Source organism: Streptopelia decaocto (genome assembly GCF_964273445.1).
Source record: "Streptopelia decaocto genome assembly, chromosome: 7".
NCBI classification, from domain to species: domain Eukaryota; kingdom Metazoa; phylum Chordata; class Aves; order Columbiformes; family Columbidae; genus Streptopelia; species Streptopelia decaocto.
Genome location: NC_138661.1, coordinates 39,909,846 through 39,935,924, shown reverse-complemented (window position 1 = coordinate 39,935,924; position 26,079 = coordinate 39,909,846). Strand labels below are relative to the sequence as shown.

At 40.4% G+C, this 26,079-nt stretch overlaps 1 protein-coding gene across 1 annotated transcript; it reads right to left on the bottom strand.

The window, feature by feature from the left end:
• Positions 1–26,079, bottom strand: LOC309442898 (cytosolic phospholipase A2 epsilon-like; the record flags this gene model as incomplete). Its single annotated transcript, XM_082059231.1, has 20 exons — positions 1–239; positions 1,104–1,287; positions 2,774–2,940; positions 3,419–3,610; positions 4,757–4,864; positions 5,560–5,697; positions 6,341–6,455; positions 7,523–7,745; positions 8,305–8,441; positions 8,927–9,083; positions 9,763–9,800; positions 10,442–10,534; positions 10,864–11,024; positions 12,348–12,411; positions 12,919–12,961; positions 13,943–13,983; positions 15,218–15,349; positions 15,700–15,836; positions 24,239–24,311; positions 26,053–26,079. 20 exons carry the CDS (start codon positions 26,077–26,079, stop codon positions 1–3), a joined length of 2,469 nt encoding a protein of 822 aa, XP_081915357.1.

Here is a 26,079-nt window from a genome sequence, read left to right as displayed (position 1 = left end):
TCAGGTAGAGCACTGTGCTTGTGCTACTGGCTGGCTCAGAGCTTGTTTCTTCCGTGCCACAGCCATGCGCAAGGCCTGAAGAATCATGTTCTCGTTGTTCATGATATTGTAATTAGTGAGCTTAAGGAGCTTGTTGAAATCTTCTGCTTTCAGTGAGACCTCCCTTGTTGAGTATGGAGAGCAGAAACCGGAGATATCAACCTTGCCCTGTTCAATTTCAGCTGCACTACGTGCAATACCTGTCAAGGGAAAAGAGGAATGTGCTTGTATAGTCCCAGGGAACTACATTACTCCAACAGATTATGTCAAAAATAATTTAGAGAGGTCACATGTGATTGCTGTGAAGACAAGTGTAGTGCTATGATGTCTGAAAAATCTACTTCTGAACAAAGCCTACTGGAATTCAAAAAAATTAGTGTCACTAAACACCATTCCATTGCAACCAGCACCTTCTACTGGCCAGCTCATGGCACATCCTTTTATGTGGTCACCGGTGTTCATCTTACCCTACAGGTTCTTGAGCAGAATGTAAAGTAACGGTAAAAGGAATAAAGAGAAGCGTGGGACAGGAGGAAGCAGGATGTTAATAGCCTAGGGAATCAACATGAAAACAAAGACTGCATCTCAAATACTGGTCCAAAAGGACACTGTGACTGTATTAGTTCATGTACTGTTGCTTCGATTTTCTAGCATACACAACCAACACATTAAACAGCTCAAAGAGAAAGCACAGTGGCCCTCCATTCTATACTGGACAGGTAATTCTCTCCTACATCTGAACATCATAAACATACATAATCTGAAAAATATGCTTTGTTCTACACCGTGAAGTAAATATCTGGAGATCACAAGAAGAAATTAGTTCCCATTCCTCTACTTCAGCAACACGTTTCCTCTTTCACTGAATTGCACCAAGACTCAAACTAAAATTATGCAAAAGATTTCACTTGATTTTGAAAATAGTTTGCATCAGCCCATTTTACAATTTATTTGCTAGTAGAAACAAGCAAACAAAGGATTTTTGTTTTGGGATGAGAGAAAAACACCTAGAGAGTAAAAAAATTCATTGGGTTAATAAAATTAACTGGGTACTATTAACTTACCAGGTGCTGCATATCTTTGGAAGGTGTCATTCACTAGAGGGAAATAAAGCAGCAGAGGAGCTCCCGGGGTGTCTGTACCATCAAACATGTAGCACTCTTTCAGGTTCTGCTCATCATCCTTCAGCCCAACACTAGGGAATGGAATTCCCTGCTCTGAGAAGTATCTGCAAGCCTGCTCCAGGGGCTGGTCGTGGCCCAACAGCAGCAGTGTAAGGAATGGAAAAGATACCCAAGATCAGGCTGCTGCCAAAGCCCAGTAATTCATGCCAAGTTGCACAAAGTAGACTCATAGCACTGGACATCTGAGAATAACGTGAGCACCTGCAGCCCAAGGAACTGTTCTTATGTTACCCAAGGAGCTATTTGAAAACAGTCTTACAAGAAAACACCCAATATCAAGATGGTAAAAATGTTTTAAATATGTATCAAGGCACATCTCTAAAATGGGAACATGATTTAGGAAAAGAACAGGGGAGTTCAAAGAGCTTTATAAAGCATCATTAATTAAAGCAGAAATAAATCACAAAAATTTAGATCTAAACAAAACTAAATTTGCAGCCCAAGGCAGTAAGATTCACAGTCAATTTATAGCAGTTTATATAGCAGTCTAACTTTATCAACTTTATATAGCAGTATAACTTGTAAGTTGACCTCAATAGACTTTAGCAGGGTTTTGAGACCAACTTATCCATTTCTATACCTTTAAGTTTAGAAATAATATGAGTTTTCAAGCTAACATATTTCAGGTCTCAAAATACAGCAGTGAAAGCATTCATCAGAAATTCATTTGTGTTGACCCACTGTGTTAATTTATCTAACAAAACACTAAAGTACCACCTCAGTTTGTCAGAAAAGACTTCAGATTACAGAAAGAAATATAGTGTAACTTATTACATATGCTCTTTGTCAGCTACAGTACGGAGGCAATATTTTTTCTTTTTTCACGTGGCATCACAGTGTAAGAGTACCACTAAACTATCTTCCACTTCAGAAAATGACAGAACCTTAACCAGTGAACCTTGTGTTTTTTGTGATGCCCTTCAGGGACAAACTTAAAATTACAAGTATATATTTGGAAGCCTAAACCCATCTTTTTATGTGGTGAATACCACTTTCAAAATCTATATAGTTGTTTTAACCAAATGAGATTTCTGAAAACATAGCAAATGCATTTGATATCCTGCTTCAAGACCACTATATAAGCAGAAAAATGGTATTTATTAAAAGAGAGAAAAATAAAGAAATTATTTACCACTAGATTGTACTTCGCAGTTAGAAAAGCACATATTAAAATAAAAAGACAAATAAAATTGTATATGTTTATGGAAAATGCAGATTAAATTCAGCATCTGAGTCACACACAAAGTTTTTCCACCTGTATTTGTACTATAAAATCTTACACATAATTATAATGGCAGTTGCAGTTCAATCATCCTAATTTCACTATGCCACTCTGTACTTCACTGGTAAAGGACTTAGGACTATATCAAAAGTGGCTGGAGAAAAATAGAGAAATTTTCCCTCTGGGAATTTCCATTCTTCTTCTAAGGTTCAGAAACTCCATGTTACTAAATTCCACTAAGTTTCATGTTTTACAGACACCTGTCTGAAAGTTGTGGAAAGCAAAGTAAAATCCATTACTAAACAAAAACAGTTTTGAGACTTCTCACCAAGGTCTGTGATCCACCGGTGTAATTTAAGTGTATGATGACATCCACATTTCTCTCTGGTCTCATAAGGGGTGGGCAACTGGTTTCAAAGAAGAAAGCTGCATCCACCAACTCCAGGTGCTCTGAGTTGACTCTCAGGTCATTAGGAGAGGTATCTAGTAAAGTGTCTAGAGAGAAGACTCAGAGCTATTAGCAAACTGCAAAAAGGCATCTGTCAAATTAGAAAACAAAATGTAAGTGAGCTTCCCTCCCATCCAGGATTTTTCCTTTGCTTTAGGATAGCATGCAGCAATCCTAAAGCTCCCTTCAGCCTTTCCACTCATGTTTTGCTAGTCTTTCCAAACCCATGAACTGTACCAAACCTGTAGTAGGTTCCCCATATGTGCAAAGCCCCACCCCAGTGATTTTCATCCCAGTGAGGACTTCCAGTACCAAATGACCCAAAAAATGAACAGTTGTGTTACTGGAAGTGAAAGACTTGAGGAGTTACTTTGTTTTCCCTCTTCTCCTCTCAGCAAGCACTAACAACCAACCACAAAACCCACTCAGTTCTCTTCAGGATGTACGAATGTCCTTTGCTAAATCCCAGCCCCTGTGACTGCCCCAATGACCACTGAGGTGGGTAGGCAGGAGTGCTGTCCACACCTTTCCATTTTGCAAAATGCTCCTGCTGGATGTACTCATTGTGCATCTGGAAGCCCCTCAGGAAGTTGTGGTACTTGGAGACGGCAGGGCGGTCCGTCAGGATGTCCCGGAGAGCTGTGGAGAGGCCGCTTGTAGGAGTGAACATGCATGTAGCCATCTCATGGGGCTTCTCAGGCAAGTCCGGTTGTTCCTCTAGAGGTACATGGTGTAAATGACACACAATTGAATTATAACCGTGATTGAGAGGAGGCTAGGCACAAAGAGGAGAAAGGGTCACCGATTCCTCTGTACCAATAGTAACCAGGTGTTCACGGCTCTCAGCATTGCATTATTTTTCCCTGTGGTCTGCAGTGAGTTTCAGTCAATCTCTTGACAAAACATAAAATTGGTTTTGTTTTCTAAACTCTGGTTTGCCATGTCTCACTAAAGGACCATTTTTCTCATCAAAAAACATGAGCTTGGTACATATTAAATCCACTTTTCCAAACAAAAAAAAACAGGGAAAATAATTTTGTTTATATATTTGAGGGGAATACTGGTTTTAGATTCTGTGTAGGTTAAATCTGAAATTCAAAGTTTATTTATAAAATGAAAAAAAGTGAATGTTTCATTTTTAAATTCAATATTTTTACTTTTGCTCAATTTGGTTTGGGTTCGGCCAGCTGAATTCAACACCAACTTCCAAATTATTTATATAAACCCAAACATAAGGGTTTGTTGTCTGCTTTCCCAGAAACACAGTCTACAGTATCCTGAGCCACATCTGGTCACCATGAAATCACCAGATTTACTTTAATTTTAACATGAAGATGCTGATGAGCATTTCTAAGAAATGGTCTTTTAGTACAGAGCTGCCTCTCACCTGATGTAACAGAGCTCCGCTCCATTCACTTCCTTTGACGTCTACCAAATCTTTCCATTCAGTAAGATTTTGAAGAACGAATGCACTTTGCAGGACAAATAGATAATGGAAAAAGAAGTGCTCAGGCTTGTCTCTGGATAACAAATAGCTGACATGAGGCTTTGACAGAAGTTCTTCTTTCCAAGTGTTTTAACAAAACACTTTAGGGACCACCTTATGCATCCATCCTTATTTCCTTATCCATCAAGGTCTGTCTGATGGTGTCTTTCTTTCTAGTAAAAATTCTCACTATTTTAACGAAGAACCAATATTTTGCTTATACCAAATAACTTTATTTTCCCAGTGCATCACATAATCAAAGGCTGAGAGCACCAGGCTGACAGAAAAACTCAAAACACAAGAAATGTGAGCACACCTACCATATCAGAGGAGCCTGGAAGAAGAAGACCCCACGTCAAAGGATGCTTAAGATTTACCTATTTCAGTCACTTTGTTCTGGGTCCACCTGTTCCAGAAGTCCTCTGAATTGTCAGCTGCATGCCAAGCATCCAAGAGGTTTTTGGAGAAGATACTGCTCCACATTCCTAGGAAGCAGGAAATGTATAATAAGTAGTACTGAGGTAAACACAATGAAGTTCATTTAAAAACAGCCTTCTCTTCCTTTCACCACTCTTCTCTAAATTTTTTGCATTTCTACACAATTTTTCATAAGCCCAGACATGTATTTCAGTGGTAGAGATGAGTTAGAAGGCAAAGTTATTTCACAAGAAATTTCAAATTCTTTTTCCTTCTGCCAAGTTTTACCTGGAACAACTTTTTTTTTTTTTTTTTTTTTTTTACTTAAAGAGAAATTTCATATTGTCATTTTCATTTTCCAATTTTCCTTTTTTCTTTCCTTTGATAAAGAACTATTTTCAGCCAGCTCCTTGCTTGATTCCCCCTTTCTTGCCCTATTTATTTCTTCTCAGCATTTTCTTCAGCTTCCACAAAGTCTCATAGATTTTCAGCTTTCAAAATGGTGATGCTTCTAAAGCACCTGCAAAGTTGTTTCAGTCACATTTTATCCTAGTCCAAATGATAACATGACCTCTGCTAGCTGGACAGTTGAGTGAATCTCAGGAGAAATGCTGAATTTTAGCTGGGTGAGCAAGGGAACCATTTGTAAGATGACCCAGTCCCTCTGCTGCCACCTGCAGAACACCAGGTCGCTGGGGACTGTTTTCCAGACTCATTAGTGTTTGTATTAAATTCTTGTTGCTCCCCCAGGTGGGTGAGTCACCTTGCATGAAGCAGATCCGGGATTCAGGAAGCTTCTTCATCAGGCGACCCATGAAGAACTCACTGCCAAAATCCTCTGCGCGAATGAAGGCGCCGTACTTCAGGAAGCCCACCTCATACGGCGTGAATTCCACCCACTCTGCCAAAATACACACCAACAATATCAGCTCCACTGCTAAAAACAGTAAAGTCACCAGACATGGAATAAACCTTTCGGACGTCAGCCCTCATGTGTGAGCTGGCTTAGCAAGTGCCCCGAGGCAACCCTGCTGATAGCTGAATCAGCTGTCAATCACACTGTCTGCAGATTTGTGAAAGAACAATGGCAGTTTGAAGAGAAAAGTTAATTTTCCTCTTTCTTTTTATCTAGCAAGCGGGAAGATTTCTCATGGAAGGTAGATTAGAACACAGATTTACTTCTGTTGGTTTTATTGCCTTTAGCCAACCATGAAAGACATACACTAAGTGAACATAAAGCTCCTTCGAATCACTTTCTTTGAGATTTCATAGCATTTCTGAGACAATTGTCACAGATCTATGTTGTGTTATGAGTCTGAAGTTTATGTCTGAACATGCACACTGACATGCCAGGAGATCTTACAAAATACTGAATTGTTGCTCTCTGTCCTGTGGCAGCCCAGTTACTCTTTCTATCTCTGCACAGGACTTCTCCTGGCTTGGAGTGAGAATTTAAAACAATTCATCATTATTTACAGTATCCCCATGGTGTATGTATCTCCTGGGATAAAAACATAGGTCTTTTTCCAGAATGGAAACATTACCTCTAAAATCTTTGGTGGCGAATTTATCCTTGACATTGAGAGCAAGGTAGATGGGCAGTGGGTTCTGACCCTGGTTCACTGCCCGACGTTGATCAGAAAGTCTGTGGTAGCATTTCTGGATTTGGAAGAAGAAAAAAAAAAAGAAAAAAAAAGAAAAAAATACCAGCTGATAATGAGTTCCTTAAAGACATCAGCTTATAATGTCTGAATATGGGGTATAATTTTTCTGAATTTCCTCCTAAATTTACTTCCTTGTGCTTGAATAACAGAGAGCAAGAAAATTGTGGGAATGAGAATAATTGTTGTTAAGATAACCAGCCATGCTCTACATTTAGTGTCGAATGACAGTAATGAGTTGCTTCACATGCTATTCTAACTTCGCATTGCCAAATGTAAGTGAAAAAATTGGGACGATCTTGGTAATTCAGCTGTTATCACACACTTCATCTGTTAAACATATGAGTTTGTCAAGGCAGTGTGTTAATGGCCTTTCTAGTCATGATTATTTTTGAAAACCATATTGAAATTTAACATCCACAGAGGAATGTGCTGTCTAATACTATCAACTTATCTTATGAGTGAAATGGGGATTTTGAGTGTACTTCAGCCAAACTAAATTCTAGCAAATTTTGCTACATAGCACTGAGGCCAGAAATACAATGTGAAATGTATGAAATGAGAGTATTTAATTTTACCTGTTTCACCTAGAAAAAATATAAACTAGGTCCTGAGAGATAAAATCCAAAGTAAGGATGTCTCAGGAGCTCTGGGTCTATATCCTTTGTCATATCAAAATGCAGTAACTCCATATGGGGTACATTTGTATTACATTCAAGATATGGCTGCAGCTTGTGTAAATATTGCAGCAGTGGAGACATAAAAGCATGGTGCCATAAAAATACCTAAGAATCTCAAAAAATCCTTGGACAGCTACAGTGTAAATTAGTATGCTGGTTACTTTAAAGCTAGTCTGAGCATTTTTATGTTACATTCAAGTGCACTTTAGTCTCTAGTGTAGATATACACTATATCTCCAAGTCATTAATGCAAATAAGTGGTTTCTGTCCACATACCAAGTACCTTGTTATTGGCCAGGTTTCTCTTCCTAGGATTTTAATTTCTCATAACTGTCATGAAGATCAAGTTGCCAACTTTATGAGAAGAAAGATGTATAGACATTACCCCATCATTTAACATGGATTCAATCATGAGCCCCCACAGATCAATAAAAGATGTCTTATGTCCTGCTTGGGTCCTTTGGCTCAGCTCTCTGTAATAATTCCTCAGACTTCTCAAGCAAAAAGACCCCATCTTGCACTTGGTTGCTTGCTTCCGAGCTTCGATAATTATTTCTCCAATATCTTTACGTGACCAATCAGCATCTTCATACAGTTTTGTCATGGTCCTGCAGGCAGGAAATGTGATGGAGAGCAGAAAGAAATGAAGATGCTGGGTTGGACTAGATGATATCCAGAAGTCCCTTCCAACCCCAAGCATTCTGTGATTCTGAAACTCAGAGGATATACTTTTTGGTGCTTTGGTCACCTATGGCTTTATCTTGAGGTTACTCTCCTCTTTGAACTTACTTTGAGCAGAAATGCTAGTCTAAAGGCAATCAGTCAAAAATCACTTTATCTGGATTCAATACAAGCAGCTATACCAGCTGTCTATGCTGTTTCTGTTCAACAGTAAATAACCATAAAGGATCATTTTGCATAGGATTAATGATGTTTGTGCTTCCTATAAAGTCTCCTCATTTGGTTAGGGATAAGTTACTTCAGTGACACCAAATGTATGATGCACAACAGGCCTTCCATGGATGACCCTGAGATTCACAGACCAAAGATGGAAGCAGTAACTCAATAGACCCACTTCACCCTCGCTGAGATGTAAAACCCTGGACAATGCATGGATTTTGTTTAACACAAGAGTATCCAAACAACAGTACCAATATGACTCCTCACCATGTTGTGCCAGATGAGCCACTGATGTATGTAATGCAATCCAGAACACGCAACTTTTGAAGACCCAAAATACTGCCATACATGGCAGTGAGTGCTCTTATCCCACATCCTGCTGTGGTCACAGCCACTATAGGCACCTGTTCAACACAAAAAACGTCAGAAAGCATAGGTGAAAAAGTGGTGTTAAGGCACATTGTGTCAAAAGAAGACAAACATGCAAAAGCAATATTCAGACAATAGTAAAATAAACATGTAGATCAGAGATAAAGCAATATTGCTGTAGGACTTGTATATAATACAAGTTGCTGGACATCCCAGTGGGGTATACTAAAAGACTTCGGCACTTCAGGAAGGACTTTTAAGAAACATGGACCAAACTCCTTGGTTCGAAGTTCCTCCAAATGAGTCACTTTAAAGCCAAGTGGAAATAGACTTTGCTCATCCAGACAGACTATGGAGCTCTTCAGCTGAGTCCACCCTGGCTACAAACAGCACCCTGGAGGAGGAGCTGCTGACAGAGGTCCTCAGTCCTTATCTGTACAGACGGGAGACATCACTCCCCATCTCCAGGCTTGAGAGAAAGGACAGAGAAAAATACCCCAGCAGTGTCTTTCCTTGTTACCTCATGCTCTTGCAGATCTTCCTCCAGATGAAGAACATCTTTCAGTGCAGCAGCAACCACCTTCCTCCGGTTTTGCAGGAAATTCTGTTCGTCAGGGCACAGCTCGAACCCCAGACGGGCATCTAGGTTTCTTGGCCTGTAAAACAGACCCTGGGTCCTGAGACCAGGGCACAAATATTACTACATTATCGTTCTCCGCAGTCAAATCCAGCTATGCTTGTGTGTGTTTACAGACCAATTTGTGGACAGTATATTGTACTAAATTAGAAAGAGGAACACCATAGACAGGCCTCTGCTAATTGCTGTAGCTGCCAACAAGAATGCAAATGGGAAGGCAGAACAGAACATGACATACTGCCCTGGTACGGTAACAAGGTTTCTACATTACACTTCTAGTTTTATTTGCTCATATAGTTAATTTTTCAGGTTTCAGTGGTGAATGCCTCATGTGCCTGTAACTAGATAATCACTATCAACAGGCACTGCAGTTGACTAGGGAAGTAGCTACCAAGCCTTGGTGTTATTTTATTCGTATAATATAAAATACTATTTCTTCGTGGAGTTTGCTCTCTCCATCTGTGGGCATAATAGTGCACACAAATAGAGATCTGCTTACTGAGCTGCACTAACAGCTTGAAAACTTGGAGGAAAGGGAACCCATGATTTAATTCTCCATCACCAAAAAAGAAGAACCTGACAAAAGCCTGCAACCAAAACATGAACACACCCCTGCTTACAACTGAGCCTGCATGGACCCCTGCTGATTTCAAACGGGTTTTGTGTAGGTACAAATGTCTCCCAATTACAGGATCAGGTCTTGCTGGAAATTCACTTACCATTCACTTGCCTTTGTGTACAAGTCAATTGTCCTGTCCTGAAAATAGCAATACAAACAGTGTAAGCATGCTCAGGTCAATAATCCTGAACTTTCCTCCCCCACTCCATCCATGGATTGAGTTTCACTGTCTTTGCAGTCAGCAGCACAGCTGCAGGATCTGGCCTGCAATGGTCTGTGCTATGAGAGATCTAATGAGCTCCAGTACACTCTAGGTAGAATTGAGCCATTCACCTAAGCCAGATGGGCTTAAGGCCCCTCAGCTTTTCATAGCTGAACACCTGGTTTAACGTTCATTTTCTGGAAATCTGAATCACAGGCAAATGGATGTTGTCTGTTTTATCTTCTGCTTCAGGCTTTCCCTTTGCAAATTTAAGTCTTAATTTTCATATCCTTTACTGTTAGCTCACATACTGTGTTGATGAACTGAAATGTCCTGAGGAAATTAAACTCGGAACAGGGTTGAACAGCATGCTTTGAACCACATGCAGGAAAAGAAAAAAAAAAAAAAAAGAAACAAGAAAAAAATATACTATATATTGCATATTTGCAGAGTGACTGTAATTCACACCTTGCGCTGTAGCATGCGTTGTGTCTGACAGGAACTGATTAACTGAACTCTAAGCCTCTCATCACCCACCAAACTGAATGCATGTTTATTAAGAAAGCCTTGTTCTCACCTCCGCTATTGTTATTTTCTCTTGTATAGGAAGCGAGTTCAGAGCTAGAGTCACGGACTCATTCATATCACTTTCATTTTGACTTGATATAGACTGGAAAAAACAATAATGACAGTTAGCTATTATACAAAAGGGGAAAACAAAAGGTTTCCCCTGCCTCACATACATACGTTTACCAATTTCCCGCATACACACACCTGCACATGGACTCAGGTCTTAGAGGTCACCAAAGAAACACACAGCCAAAAGCCAGTTATGCATTACAGTGTCACAGAATCATTTTGGTAAGAAGAGACTCTCAAGATCATCAAGTCCAACCATTAACCCAACCCTTTCTGGGAATAAATTGTTCCCAAGATCAAACGTCAACCTCCCCTGGCACAACTTCATCCTATCACTTGCTCCTAGTGGAGATCACATACCCTGCTGAGCCGCCTCCGTCGCGGCAGAGCCACAGTCAGCGCCGACTGGTTGTACTTGATGTAGTGGAACCTGGCCGGGGATGTCGGGCAGAGGCAGGAGCTCAGCGTGTGGGTCCTGGTTCCTTCATATGACCCGTCCACAGTTAAGGCAAACTTTCTCTCTGAAGCAAAGGAGTTTCAAACGTTAAGTTCTTCAAAAAATGGGGTTTGTTTCTTTGAACGGTAATGTAACATGTTTTTCTTAAGTCATGACTTCAATGGATACCCAAATTATAGGACAAATAAACAGGCTCATCTGAGCCCTTTGGGGCTGTTGCTATAGTGCCACTGCACTTCCATATATACTTTTATTGCTGAGATTACTGTTCTATCCATTAGATAATGATTCACAGCTGATAACTTTGGGGAAAAAAAGCACTCTTTCCTGAAAATGTGGAATTTTCAAAGTACTTCAGCAATAAGACAGTATGTGGCACTAAAATATTATCCTTGTATAGTAATAAGGTATTTTGAAAATTTCAGACTTTGGGGAAAAAGGCTTTTTTGTTTGGTTGGTTTTTTGAGCAGAGCACAGTTCTCTTTGGAACCAGTAAAATCACAGTCTCTCTATCATGTTCTCTTTACTTCAACCTGTAATATTTTGTTTGAAAGCATTTCTAACATCTAAGAAAATAATGTCTGGTAGTCTTTGGCCTTCATGTAATAAATCCCAGATATGTTTCTCTGAGTAATTATAGAATGATTTTTATATAGAATTGTATCATCACAGATTCAAAGAAAAAATACATGCTGTAAATCCAAACACTCAAAGGTATATAGTCAGCCTTCGAAAGAATTATCCCACGAAAGCATTTTCAGCCCCAACTAGTAAACTTCTTCACTGTGACAACTGAGTTCAACCAGATCATCCGTGTGCAGTTTGCTGGATTGAGGACATAAGGAGGTGTCAGAGTGTGATGTTTTAAAAATTGCATAGGAGGTGCACAGGTCTACAAGTATGGACTCAACACCGTAGTGATGCACTGCCTAAAATGTGCAAACAATGTCTTTGGTAATAAACTGTGTATCATGTTTCACCTAGTGGCATCTTTCATATTGTTACTCCTAAAATGCATAAAAGAAGACCAGTTCTCATCCTGCCCATTTCCATAGCTCTGAATCCAGAAACAACAGGCATTTAGTCCAATTTAAGAGTCAGAAAATTTCAATTCCCGTGCAAATATTTTGGAAAGTTATAAGCATCCGAAAAACTGGAAAGTATTTTGTGGGGAAACCAAAACACACACTCATCATGCTGCATTGAGTAATAATTAGTATATTTTTGACCAACTACAGACTCCTCTAGAGGCCATTGATATCCATGGGATTTTGTCTTACACCTTAAATAACTTTAAACCTAGGCATTCAAACGTAGAACACTCAGTGCTTTTGCCTTAAAGTGGCATCCAGATTTGCTCCATAAGTCAGGCTCCATAAAGTCTCACCTGAAGAATCCTTCCTCAGCCTCCCACCGTTCACCTGCACATCCAAACACGCAACCTCGCGGGACTGTAAGAGACAACCAGGGAAAGAGAAAAAGACATTTGCTGTCAGCAGAGCTCTACCTCGGCCAGTCCCTTAGGCACATGCAGGGCACAGGGGCTCAGGGCGTGCACCTCAGGGGTAGATGGTCTCAGTCAATAACCCCCTCACCAGGCCCAAGGAGTTGGCATTGGGCTTCCACATGGGAAATAACAGATCATATAGAGACCAGGAAAGAGAAAGGATCTGCTCGCTCCTGCCTGGAGAAGCAGTCCCGCAAGGACATGGGGGAGGACCAGTCACAAGGGAAGGGGTGCAGGGCAGGATGCTCAGCCCGGCTCTGCCTGGGCGGACAGAGGGATTTTGTCCCCAGCTGGGGGACCATGTGGGAAAGCCAACGCCAGCACCAGCTTCAGCCTGCCTCTCGGCTGATGCCTTCATACCACCATGTGGAGCAATTCCCAGTAGCTTTAATACTAATTTCACAATAAGCATTGCTACATGGCAGGGAAGGGATTATGAAATAAAAATTACCACTAATACTCCATTGGTAACAATGTTTTCAGGAGGATCAGGACTAAAAGACAAAAAGGGGAAAACAATCAATTCAAAACCAGCACACTTTGTTTTGTTTTGTTATTGCTGTTGGGGTTTTTTAATTGTTTGTTTGTTGTTGTTTTGTTTTGTTTTAACTCTTCTTTAATCATTATTTCATTATGTTTATCTTTAGAAGTCCTTCTTTGGACAAGCAGCATGGGCAAACAGCATAAGAAATTCTAGCTGAACATTCAGTCCAATTTGCCTCTCACGGACTTGAGTCTGAACGTCAAACTGTGGAGACCTGCCGGACTAAGGAGTTTCTCACTGTATGAGACAGGATTGTTTTCTGACATAGTGAAGCAAATTTACAGAGGAATGACACAATTAGACTATTATACTATATTGCTCAGTTCAAACCTGGGTGATCAGAGCAGAAAAGCTGGTGAGTTCATCCAACATGCCATAACAAAAAAGGAAAAAACTTTACCATTTACCTTAAAAATCAACTAACAGCACTAGCGCTGATTTACATGCCCATTCTCTCCATTAACTATACAGTCAGCATAGAAACACAGTAAAAAAAAAAAAAAAAATCTATTCCCACAAGACAAACTCCAAGTATCATATTCACACATCCTGATGATAAGGCAAACATCTGGGATCTCATAGAAGGGAGCAAGAAGGGTTTGAAACTTAAAACTTCCTCCTGTGCAGAATGCCCTTGCAGCTTGGTGAGCAGCAGCCATCAGGGACATCTCTGTGCTCCCACCAGCATCTGTGCTCACTTCCCCATGTGTCTGGATGCCTGGTGTTGATGCACGTACATCAGGCACTGCCATGTACCCTTTTTCCCCATTAAATGCCCTACACAAGCATTTCCTGAACACCCGAAGTTCTCCGCTACTTTATTCAGAGGGTGTCAGTGTTAGAGGGCTGTGAGTGGAAACTGATGTTTTGTATCAGTAACATTTTGTCGCTGGGTTACATTTCTACTGATCACCTTTTTGGCCTTACTCACCTGCTCTCCATTGTGAATTCAACCTCCAGCTCCTCTTTTCCCTGTGAAACAAAATGAATGCAGTCACTGCAGGTGACTCCTTTACAGGAGAATCCTACAGGAATCCTACAGGAACCCTGCAGGAATCTATGCTTTTCAGGGGATTCTATAAGCCAGTGTCCACCTTTTGTTTCTGAGCATGCAACAGGTTTGATTTTCTTAATCTCCTATCTGCTATACTTCCAGTGTCACATACTTCTAACATCATATCCATTACTTTAGCAGACTCCTACTTCAGACCTTGCAGGCCAAACGTGATATGTACTGCAGGGCCTCTTGGCATTTGCTCCCCCTTTCTGCAGCCATAGGTTCACCCCTCACCTTTTCACGGGCCACCTGCAATTCCCCTTTCCCTTCCTCTACCACAAGTTCTCAGCATTCCACAGTGATCCTCAGCATGAGTGAGGCTGGATTCCTCTGGTGCATCCAAGTCACCCTGCCCCTCTCCCAGCCCTCACCCACAGCCTGTGCAGGTGGGCCTGGTAGCACATCAATATGGTGGCACACTTGGGCATACAAAGTCCAGTGTGTTCTGAAGAGTGTACTTTGGTTTGGAGGAATCTGTACATATAGTCTCATTGCATGCACAATCTTTGTCTTTTGGAATTCCCTCCCCCTGAGATTTCCTTCCTTCCTTCTTCCCAGGTTTAGTTGTAGCTCCTGTTATCTTGTCGGCCTCCAGTGTGAGCACTAGGGAAAACACAGCACAGAGAGCCAGCCTTTCCAAAACAGGTATCAAATCAATTCAGCAGTCACTGAAGTAAAATATTTCTAGGCCTCAACATTGTCCTTAAAACTTCAGTACAAAGTTGTCTCAACCTTATGAAAGACCTGCAGAACAACTCACTTACGAAAATTGGGTTTGTGGCTTATGACTGCAGATCAATACTTTTATATTAGCAGAATAGAATGCACAGCTCAGAACCACCAGTCCCAACTGCAAAGGGATGCCCAGAACCGTTGGGTTAAACTCTTGATATTTTGACATCAAGGACAGCAACCAGACAAGCAAGTCCAATAGTGCTAGCCACTTTGGTCTATAGAAGCAGCATCTGAATTTTGCATTAATTACAGAAGCAACACTGGATATCAACCCCTGAAACAGATGGACATACTCAGGTGGCCAAATGATCAGTAAGAAAGGCTTGTATATGGGACATGCAAGAAGAAAGATGAGATAACCACCTTCTCACCTGACCACATCCCCTTAACTTTGTCCTTAAATTTTTTCCATACCTGTGGATTCAGCTGGAAAGACAGCCGAATGTTTTCTCCAAGCTGGATTTTGGAGACATCAAAGAATACAGTGAGGAGATGGTCATCTTCAGTTATGTTGTCCTCATCACAAACTTTCAGCTCCAGAATGTTCTGAAATAACAAAAAAAAAAAAAAAAAAAAAAAAAAGGAGAAAAAAATTGTGTAAGGTTTAACAAACATAAGATGCCACATATATTTCATTTTAGCTAAAGGAGTTTGTGAAAGAAGTTCAAGAATACAAGTAAAGGTAACAGTAAAATAGAAATTTTGCAGTTGCACTCTACAGGTAATTGACTGTTCAGGAAGATACAGTCTTATCCAACCATTGGAAGCTAAATAACTACAGCAAGAGAGTGTCAACACTTCATAAGCGGATTCAGAGAGACCTGCAGTGTGGAAGGGCTATACAGTAGGTTTGGTATCTGGTAAGAATACCTGTTGGGCACAGGTGCCCTTCCTACCTTAACCTGGCTCTGAATTGTGAAGTGGAAGGTTTCGTTCCATGTCGGGTTCTTGCTGTTCTTGACCGTTTTGGTTTGGAAATGCTGCACTGAAGCTGTTGGGAGGCTCAGGCTCACGTAGCAGTCCGACTGGCTTACTGTTGGAGATGGAAAGCATGAAAGCAATGGATCAAGGAAACACATCTAGTACCCTGTAAGGCATTGCACTATATGAGTTTTTGTGCTATGTACACAGGACAATATGCAGAACGCAGACCAGGATGCTAGCTAATGTGCCATCAAGCCAGTGCTAGACAGCCAGCTTGCTTTACTCTTTGTGAAAGCCTGGCAGTTTGCTCTTATTGAGAACTCCTTAATTGCTGGAAAACCAATAAACATCCAAAATATGCAATTACATTGCATTCCTTCTCAAAGAGATACATAGTCGGACTATCTATATATATCAGACTTCAAAGGTTTAACATTGATGAGCCATCCGTATTCACAGGGGCATGCACACACACAAGAGCCTCACAGGGCTGGGCACTGTTGATGGTTCAGCTGCCTGTCAGATAACACAGAGCAGAGGCTGCTGGACAGACAGAACCCACTTTCTACATACTGGACTTCCACAGGTAGGCATGGACATGCCTTAGTGTTTCTGTGGTAGCTCTGGCTGTAAGCTCCGTCTTGCCTACTTTTTGGAGCATCCTTTATGTTCTCTAGCACATCTGGCTGCCAACACAGTGGTGACAGGAGCTCATTTCACTGAAGTATCCCATGAAGCCCCATTGCTGTCACAGAAGGCAGGTCTTCCACCAAGACACTTGATCTCAGCCTGCCTTCTTCCCTTTCAGAAAGTTGAAGAAGGGAAAACACATGCACCATAGAGCCCAACAACAGAGATTAAAAAAAAAAAAAAAAAAAAAAGAGGAATTTTCAACTCTGAGTCTCAGCCAGGGGCAGATAAAGGTATTTGAAACACTTGATGGGCAGGAGAAAGCTTGTCTGCATTTCCCAGCACAGGATGCTTGGTACAAAATTGCATTGCTTTGTCTTTGCTGTTCCAATTAGAGGTGTGTTCAGGTCATAAAGTTCAACTATGGATTTTAATATTTCCAGATGTAGGGAGGGCAGCTTTAGTATTTTTGTCTTCCTTTCCCAGGTGAAGATGCCAGTTGTAAAGTTTGGCTTCCCACCTGAGCTCCATCACAGGTGAGGGATGTTCTGGACCAAACGTTCAGTATTAAATAGTGGTTAGCAGGAGACTGTAGTGTTTATATCATCAACAAGCACTTTCATTCTAAGGTCAGAATAATCTGCATGCAAGTACATTTCTGACATAGTTAGTAAGAAATGAAAGGCAAATGTGAATCATGAGATTAACAATCCTGTGCACCCACACTCAAAAGTCAGGGATGATCACCTTACAGAACATGATCTGTGAGGGACAGCAACCCACACAAGTGCCAAAGATAGCATGGGGGAGTATTGCCCATAGATGCCAATGCCATCATTAGCATTGTATTTCCTCTATCTGTAATGCCACCTACTCAAGCATTCTTGCCATTGCATAGCAAACACACCTTCATCTGACTAAACTTAGTCTTGTCCTACTTAGTGTTACTGGTAGACTTGACTTTGGGAAACACAGAATAATTGACTCAGCCATTTATCACAGTCTATGTGTAACTGAAGAATTAACGAAGCTAGCCTATTCTTTTCCTGACCCCCCCTAAGGCTTAAGTCATCTTTGATTGAGTAACTCTGACCAAAAAAACAACAACAACCACCCACAAAAAAAAAAAAAAAAAAAAAAAAAGGCAACTTTGACTGGTGAAGGTGCTTGTGGTATACACAAAGATATAAAAATTCTTAAAGACAAACAAAAAAAATCAAAACACACAGAAATCACCTGAGTTTCTAACAGTCCTAATCACTCCCAAACTTTTGTGTGCACACACAGGAAATGTCCATAATGAAAATCCTTTTTGGCTCTCGGGAATTCCAGACTGATGTTAGCACAGACTCCTGTCAGCACTAATCTCCACTAGAAGGAGGATCAGGACTCAAGTCCATAGATTTTTGAGAAATCCAAAGTATATTTTGTTGTCATTTCCCAAATAGCTTTACATGCTCTGACTAGGCCTGCTGCAAAGAACAGAATATTACTTTGAAAGTCCACCTTTTTTTTTGTTTCCTGCAAGTGACCACTGTCTACTACTGCACTGTATCATACATCTTTAAGAAACAACTACTTGTCAGACAGCAGAGCTCCGACTTTTCATTTCAGATCTCTGACTTTCTCTGACAAACTTCTGACACTGCCACTAAACATGCATGCTTCCCTCTCCTGATCTGCAAAACATGTTTGGTGATGACTTTGGTACTTCACAGCTGTCCTCTGAAATCTAATTGCCTCTTGTTCGTGAAGTATTTTCCGGGTATTATAAAAGAGGCACTTACAACATGCAGGAACCTTTTTTACACATCTCAGGTGCCTCAGGCCCATGTTCTGCCCAACAAGCTCCAGGCGCAAGCAGATGTGAGAACTGGAATTCCACTGCGCATCCTGTGCCCACGCCAGTCAGTCATGACACAATATCCCATTGCCTTGTACCAAGTGCCTTGTCATGTGTATGTAACAGGCTCCCATTGCCAGCCAGATGTAAGGAAATCACCATTACCCTGGCATGTAAACCTAACCACCACCTAACTATGGCAATTACACTCACACGTATTACACGCAGCAGAGCTTCACAGCAGCAACCTGCTGTGTCCCTCCCGTGGACCACAACATGTGAGCAGCCATCAAATGTGCTTAGGGTGGCAGCCGTGGTATCACTGTGGGGCAATATCCTGCCAAAAGCAGGTGTGGCAGCAGGTGTTTATGACAGCATGGTCTCTTCAGCCAGTTATTACACTAAGTTTCTAATTATCTTCCAGGATAGCAGCAGAACTGGATCTTAATTGTTTGTTACCTTTAGAAAGCATTGCAGCGACATGACGCATGCTCAGAAATACATACCATAGCTCCAGCACCACACTGCATCCCTGACAACAGCAGGACACCAGCTGCTCTGGATCAAGCTAAAATCTCACTTGTTTCATAAACAGCTCAAATTCAAACAGGGCTAAACCCAAAATTTTTAATTTTAATTCTACCTCCTTTTTTGATGCTAACAGACTCAGCCTCCATCCCACAGGTAACTTGGGCGGAGGCATCCTCCTCCTCTTGAACTGCCTGTAAGTGCTCACATTGAGGCTATTTCTAGGGGTTAGATTTTTTCATGATTATTAGGATATGGTTTTTCTCATTGTGCTGAAGGAGTCTGAACCAAGAACGTGGTCTCAAACACTATTTGCCCAGATCATTTCCTTGATCATGTCTGCCCTCACTTAGACCCATCCATGTCACAATTTATAAACTATCACCAGCAGCAGAGAAAAGCATTTTTCTTCTTCCTCCCACACTGTCGAGCTTTGCTGAGGCTGGGTGGACAGGCAGGCATTGCTTTTTTCTAGAGTGCAGAACATTAGATAATTTAGATCAACTTTTAATATTCCTTTTTAAATAAGAATGTGGGTTAATTCCATGAAAGTAAACATCTTCATTCTGAAGGACCTTCACAGTCAAACTATCAGAATTCATTTAGTCCTGGGAGATCAGTTCCTGCCTCCAGGGACCTATCAACCAAAATCTTGTAATAGCTAAACTTCAGTAAAAAGCTTTCACACTTTCTTCCACTTTGGCCTTGACACAGGGTGGAGCACCCTACAAGTATTCCTAAAACATTATCACTAGTCTCAATTACATCCCTCCTTATAACCATCCCTTTGTTGAGTTGTTGCTAAATAGCCTTACATTTTTTTCCCCTTTTTTCTCCCTTGTCAGGCTTTGTCAGCCTACATCCTCTTGTTTTATAATGAAATTTCAAGCAGCACCTAGAACAATAGGCTGTTGGTACATAATTGCAACTGTTTAAATGATTATGTAAGTAATAAATAACAATGAAACAATAAAAGTGGAAGAACAAAATACTGGAGGAAGTCCATGGGTTCCTGCAATAAGTATCCCATTGGACCCTAGTTCCTCAGACAAAAACGTGTTTCACTGGTTATATTTCTTTACAGGATCTCAAGGGCCTTTCTATGAATTGACCTCATATATGGCAGAACTGCTACCGAAATGTCATAAAATTTGGTTGTTGACAAAAATGTAAAACATATTAAATAATTTTATAAAATATTGTACCCAAAATAATATGTCTTATACAAAAAAAGTCCAAAACTTGGAAGTTTCCAAAATTAACAAGCCTAATTAAAAAAAAAAAAAATCCACAAAAGTTTAAAAAAAATATCATTTTCTTACTAAGAAAATGCTGAAGATTATTTTTAACTCTACATTAGTCAAGATCCATTTAGCCTGGGGCCCATGGGTGGTGTTTGGGAACCAGGGAATGATGGCTTAAAATTGCTCAGCTCAGTGTCCCCACCCAATTGCCTATTTTTACCTTTTTGTTTAATACTTAACACTGTTTAGTTTTCTTTTTCATTTGCTAGTGATTTCATGATTTTGTTTCCTTGAAGTATCTTTTTCTTTATCCTCTTTGTCTTTTGTTGTTGTTGTTGTTGGAGAGGAAGCATCTTTGGCCTTCTTAGGAATGTACATCAGTGCCAGAGGAGAATATGCCCTGCATTCTGTGGTGAGTGTCTAAGGAAGAGTATAAGAGGGCAAGCACCATAAAATGCTCTCTCAGCCCTCACAATTTAAGATTCAGAGACTTCTTAAGAAAACTTTAACTGGATTTTTCTTCTATGAACTTTTCCTGTCTCCACCTGGAACCCACATAAACTTTTATCATCTGTGATCTCCTGCAGTGGGGAGTTCCCAAGCTGAACCACATGCTGTGAAAAGACACGTCCTTCTGTTTGTTCTGGAGCTATGGTGGTTGCCCAAGGACTGTGAGGGCCTGAACTTGAAATCTGAAGTTCCCTGCAGAGAAAGCCCTGTTTTTAATGGTGGGTTGGACTGGTGTTCATCCAAATCTCAGCCTGTTAGGGGGTCAGGATGCAGATGGGTCACACACCCAAACCTGGGAACTGGCAAGTGTTCACAGGTCCTGGAATATGAAGAACCCCAATGAGCCTGATGGGGACGTGGGTGTGCTCAGTGGGAAGGGGGAATGTGCGGAACACAAACAAGGCACTGAATTCAAAGGTGTTGTCAATGATAACAGCTATGCATCAATACACAGATAGAAATTAGTGTATGGGTCAGTGGGAAGAAGAGACAGAATAGCACAAGGGTGCATTAAAAAGATTCAGGATTTAAAAAGCAGAATGAAACAACTGAAATTGTCTTAGTTAAGAACACAATCTTATGCACTGAACTTTCATTAAAGGTCTTGTATTTTCTGTTCCATGGGAGATTTTAGTGAGGTTTTGAGAGTCTATTGTTATGGATTCCTTTTCCCATCTCCATTGCCTGGAAAATGGAGCAGATAGACCAATAATGAAGTTAACTTGTGGTGCCATCTAAACACTAGATGAGTATTTGACAAAGTGATCCAAAAACTCTACAGAAACTTAGTGCAAGAAGGGATTTGAGAGGAGAAAATAACAGAATGGGATTCACTTCAGAAACAAAAGGATGGGCACAATTGGCACAAGGTAGAAGGAGCTGATTTTAAATGATAAAAATCTATAAGATGCCTGAGAAATAAGTGACACTTGCCAACTTTTTCTATAAAAGCTTGTAGGAAAACGAAAGTGATAAAAACAGAGTTTGGAAGAAGAAGAATGAGGAAAAAAATCAGTGTTAGGAAAATGGTACTGAGAAGAATTCTTTATTGCTGGTGATGGAGATTCACATACTTCTGGGTTTCCTAAGGCTATGTCAAGCTGATGTCTAAGGAACTGTAAAGATGACTGAAACAACTCCCCCAGTTTTACACACAAACAAGCAAAGTTTTCTACAAGTGGTACATTTTTTATCCTAAGCCTCCCATTTTGCTGCTTCTTAGTGAAAGTCACATACAGTTAACTAGCTCTTACATTGCCAGTGAGTTTAACCAGAGGTTAAATTAATTTATTTGAAATATATTTGAACATTTGAAATATAGGTTTATTTTATATTATAACAAACATGTTATTGTAATATGTGATTTCTACAAGTCTGGCTGCAGGCAAATCTATAATACATCCCGAAATGGTTCAAAAGCATATATTTCTGATAAATTCAACTGACAAAATTTACAGTCAGCAAAATCAAATGTTACTAGAATTAAGCAGCTGTACATCAAAACAAGATTCAACAACTAAACATAAGCAAGGCAGTGCTGCGGCCGGTATGATTTTCTTTTAGTACATGATGGAAATACACAACAAGCAAAGTATTTTGCAAGTAATGCTTTTGTTTTGTTTGTGCATTTTTTTCCCCTCAATATTTTGACTAAAATACCAGTTCAAATAGACAATATCTTGGCAAAGTTGGTGGTGAATGTCTATCATTCTGTTTTGCAGGCAACATCCAGTACATGCTTCACAGTGTCAGGCAGAACAGTCAGCCTGGAAAGCCCATGCTGTGGCTTTCCTGCTGCTCCAAACCCTGTGCCACACTCCTAAAGCCCCCTTGTCATTCAAACTGCTCCTTTAAGCAGCTTTATGGGCTGGTGGGACGTGTCTTGGACTGGAAAGCAGAAATGCCTGAGCATTCCAGTTCCTGACAGTTGCCCTATAAACTTTCTAATATTGGAAAGGACAGCATCAAAACATAGGAAATTTCCTTCAGAATTAAAATAGTTTCAGAAAAAAATGAAAAGCATTGATCTAGATGAGAAAAAGGTGGAGAGGAAGTTTGGTAAGCTCATTATCACACAGATGTTTTAATAGAACATGATTATATGGGGAGATAATGAAGGGCTGTACTTTTCCACACCTTTCAGTTCAGAGCACACGTTTGGATCTTCAAATAAGTTTTAGCTGTAGCAAGAGATTTTTCTCCAGCCTATAACCAAGCTTCAGATCTTGTTTCTGCACTTTAGAAGTAGTCCAGTGGGAAGGTTCATTCAGACACTTCTTCCATTCAGCAACAACAAAGCCTCTTACTTTTCCTTCAATAAAGATTGGAGTGAGAAACTCTTCCTCAGATACCTTTCATCTTTGGAGAAGTTCTAGCAGAACTCAAAGCAAAACACTTTTGAAAGGCCCAAAGAAGTGTTTTTGTCTTGCATAATTTTAACTGAACAAATTTACGTTGGTCTGGTTCCTATAGAAGCTTCCTGTATTCAGACCTTCTTATTTGTATAAATAAATAAATGCAAGAGACCTCCTCAGGTTGGAGATGATTTTCACTCACACCTTTTTTTTCCTAGGGCTTTGCAGTTCAGATATTTATGAAGCATTAATAAACTTCTACTTAACTGTCATTCCTGGGGATTTTGAAAAAATGATTAAGAATAGAAAAAGCTAAAAATGTGTCCTGGTTTTGTTAAAAAACAAGTTTCTCTTTTAGTGAGTTTCCCTGTCAGCTAAAGCTTTTATATTAGCTGCATTGTCCTGGAAAAACAGATACATGTTTTGGTAAACATAGCAATGGAATGAGAGGTTATTGATAATGAATTGATGCACATCTTGCAAGAGGGGCAATGTGAATACTTCATATAAAAGTCAGAGATCACGAGGATCTCATCCCTTTTTCCTTGTGGCCGACATTAGGAGAGGACCTTGCTAGTCATCCCTGCAAACTGAGGCCTACTGATAGACTGAATCCAGCTCGGGTTGGCTGCAGAGTCCAATCCAGGACTCCGGGTGCCGGCTCTGCAGTTGCTGGGACTTTCAAGATTGGTTTTGTATATTTTGTATTATTTTCTCTATTCTTATCAGTAGCATTAGTAAAACATTTTTAATTTTCCCAACTCTCTTCTCTCTGTCCTTCTTGCCCTCCCCATCACCTGTCCTTAGTGGGAAGGGGGAGAGAGAGGGGCTGAAGCGTGAAGGGGGGGGGGGGTAGGGGGTTAACAATACATCTGCCGGGGTTTTATTGTCACCCTGCAATCAAAACCCTTGACACAGTGTGAGATCTCAAATCAATTTTGAAACATGGCTGTTCCCATGGCTGAATCAAATTTGGCAGGCCATGAGAGATGTCACGTATGCAGACCTGAGCTCACATAAAATATTCTGTAATAGGCCCAGGGATGCACAGGGTGGACATTACTGCAAGAAGGAACCACAGAAAGGAACCATCTAAACTTCTTAATTCAGTCTTCCCCATTAATAAAAAAACCCTGTCTTTGCAGATTCAGATGTGAAGCATTTTAGGCATTCTGTGCAAACATCTTCTGAGCTACAGCTGGTGGCTGGAGTTTAGTATTACACTGGCAAAGATATAAGAATAAATAATATCTTCTATGCTACCTCATCTTGAGCTTACAACAGTCGCACATGTCTTATCTCTTTCCTTTTGTAAATACTCTGTAGTGTTTGTACACTTGTTTATGTTCCAAGTAGTTTTACAAGCACATGGATGCTCCAGGGGTATAGCAAAGATACTCACACAAGTCTGCTTTCCTGGCGTTTTTCATCCGTATGACTTTTACAGTGAGCAAGTTGCATGGAGAGGGTTCTGTCTGTTGCACAGCATACAAAATGCATGGGATGAGCATGCAGAGGGAAAGAACAGAAGTACAGAAGAACAGAGTTAGCATTCAATTCAGTGTTTCAATTCCAGCCATTCAAAATATTTCTGAACTGAGGTTCTTCCTTACGCATTGTCTTCTCTCTCTCTTCCCAGATGGTTTGCAGCTGGGTGTGGCCAGACACCCAAAATGTATATTCAATCACAGATCAAATCTCTGATGTCCTCCTTTTTCCATTCTGAGGAAACCTGTGGTAACCCTCAACTTGAGGTGTCTCACTCTTACAACCCAGTCACAGGAAAATGTATGATAGTGAGCCCTGCTGTGTTATTAATACAGCTGACACACATCTTGGGCTGTGCAAATTCAGAGGATGTCACATATATCCACTATATTTCACAACAAACAGCAGACAATCTAGCAGGGCAGGAATTAGTAGCAACATCATGGTGTAATGATGTTGCTCATCAGCTGGTTTATAGCCATCTAAGTCCATTGTTACGTTTGACGTAGAGCAGTGCTGGCTCTTAGAAAATGAGGACCTGAAAAGTGCCTTCCAAAGACCTATCCCAAACTTCTCAGAAGGGGGGAGTAAAAGCAACAACTCTGTAATTATTTATTTCTGAATAATTCAGCTCATCCAATATTCCTTTAAGCAAAAGTCAAAGGAAAGTATCAATGGAAATTTTGGGAAACCACATAAACCTAAGTGGTTATCAAAAGACATTTAACAAACCTGCCAGGAGACTGGTTTGATTTTGTCATCCTCTCTCATCCTAAGCAAGGATCAGACAAACATGGTACTTAATCAAAAGCGTGGGAGTTGAAGTACTTTGCTCCCTATATAATTGTCTTTTTTAAAGTAATAAAAGAAGGGAAATCTGCATATTTAATACTCTGAATGTAAAAACAAACGAACAAAACCGCAAACACCAAAGCCAACTAAAAATCTAAAAAAAAAAAAAAAGGCAAACAAAAAAACCCCACAACAACAACAAAACCATAAACAAACAAACCAACCCACAAAAAAAAAAAAAAAAGCCCACACCAAAACTTAAAACAACAAACAAACAAAAAAATCCAGAGGGGAAAAAAAAGAAAGAGCAAATCTATGTAGTGATGCAACAAACACAGATAAGAGGCAATTCATGCACACTACCTATGAAGCAGGGAATATCACTGCAGCAAATACATAAATCAGTATGTCACAATTTGTCACCATTCATTCTCATATGCCCAAAAACTCCCACAATTTTTAAGAGACCTATATTTAACACCTTGCATAATGTTAGTTTCCTGGTTTTCCCCATGTACTCATTAACATTAGTGATACCTCCTTATTTTTCCTTCAGTGAATTGTTTTGTGTAGCCCAGCTGCATGGAAATGAAGGACATCAGCAGTGTACAAAAAGTTCTCTTTTATTTTGTTGTGTTGGTTTGGGTTTTTGTTTTGTTTGGGAGGTGTTTGTTTGTTTGTTTGTTATTCAATGGGGGATTTTCAAAATAGTCAAAATACTGCAGCATTAAAGTCCTTCCATTCCTGAAGGCCAAAACACAAAGCAGGCACAAAACCCAGGCAGAAGCCTCTTTTTTCTGTCAGCCTTGGTGCTGAAGAAGAAGCCTCAGAGTTGAACAGACAGGATGTGGAACACCACCTCCACAGCATGTCCCCTCTGCCACCAAGGGAATGCCAGCTCAGTTCATCTCAGACCCTCCTCTTTCCATTTGTTACCTGGATCTTACTGTAGAACAGCCCCAT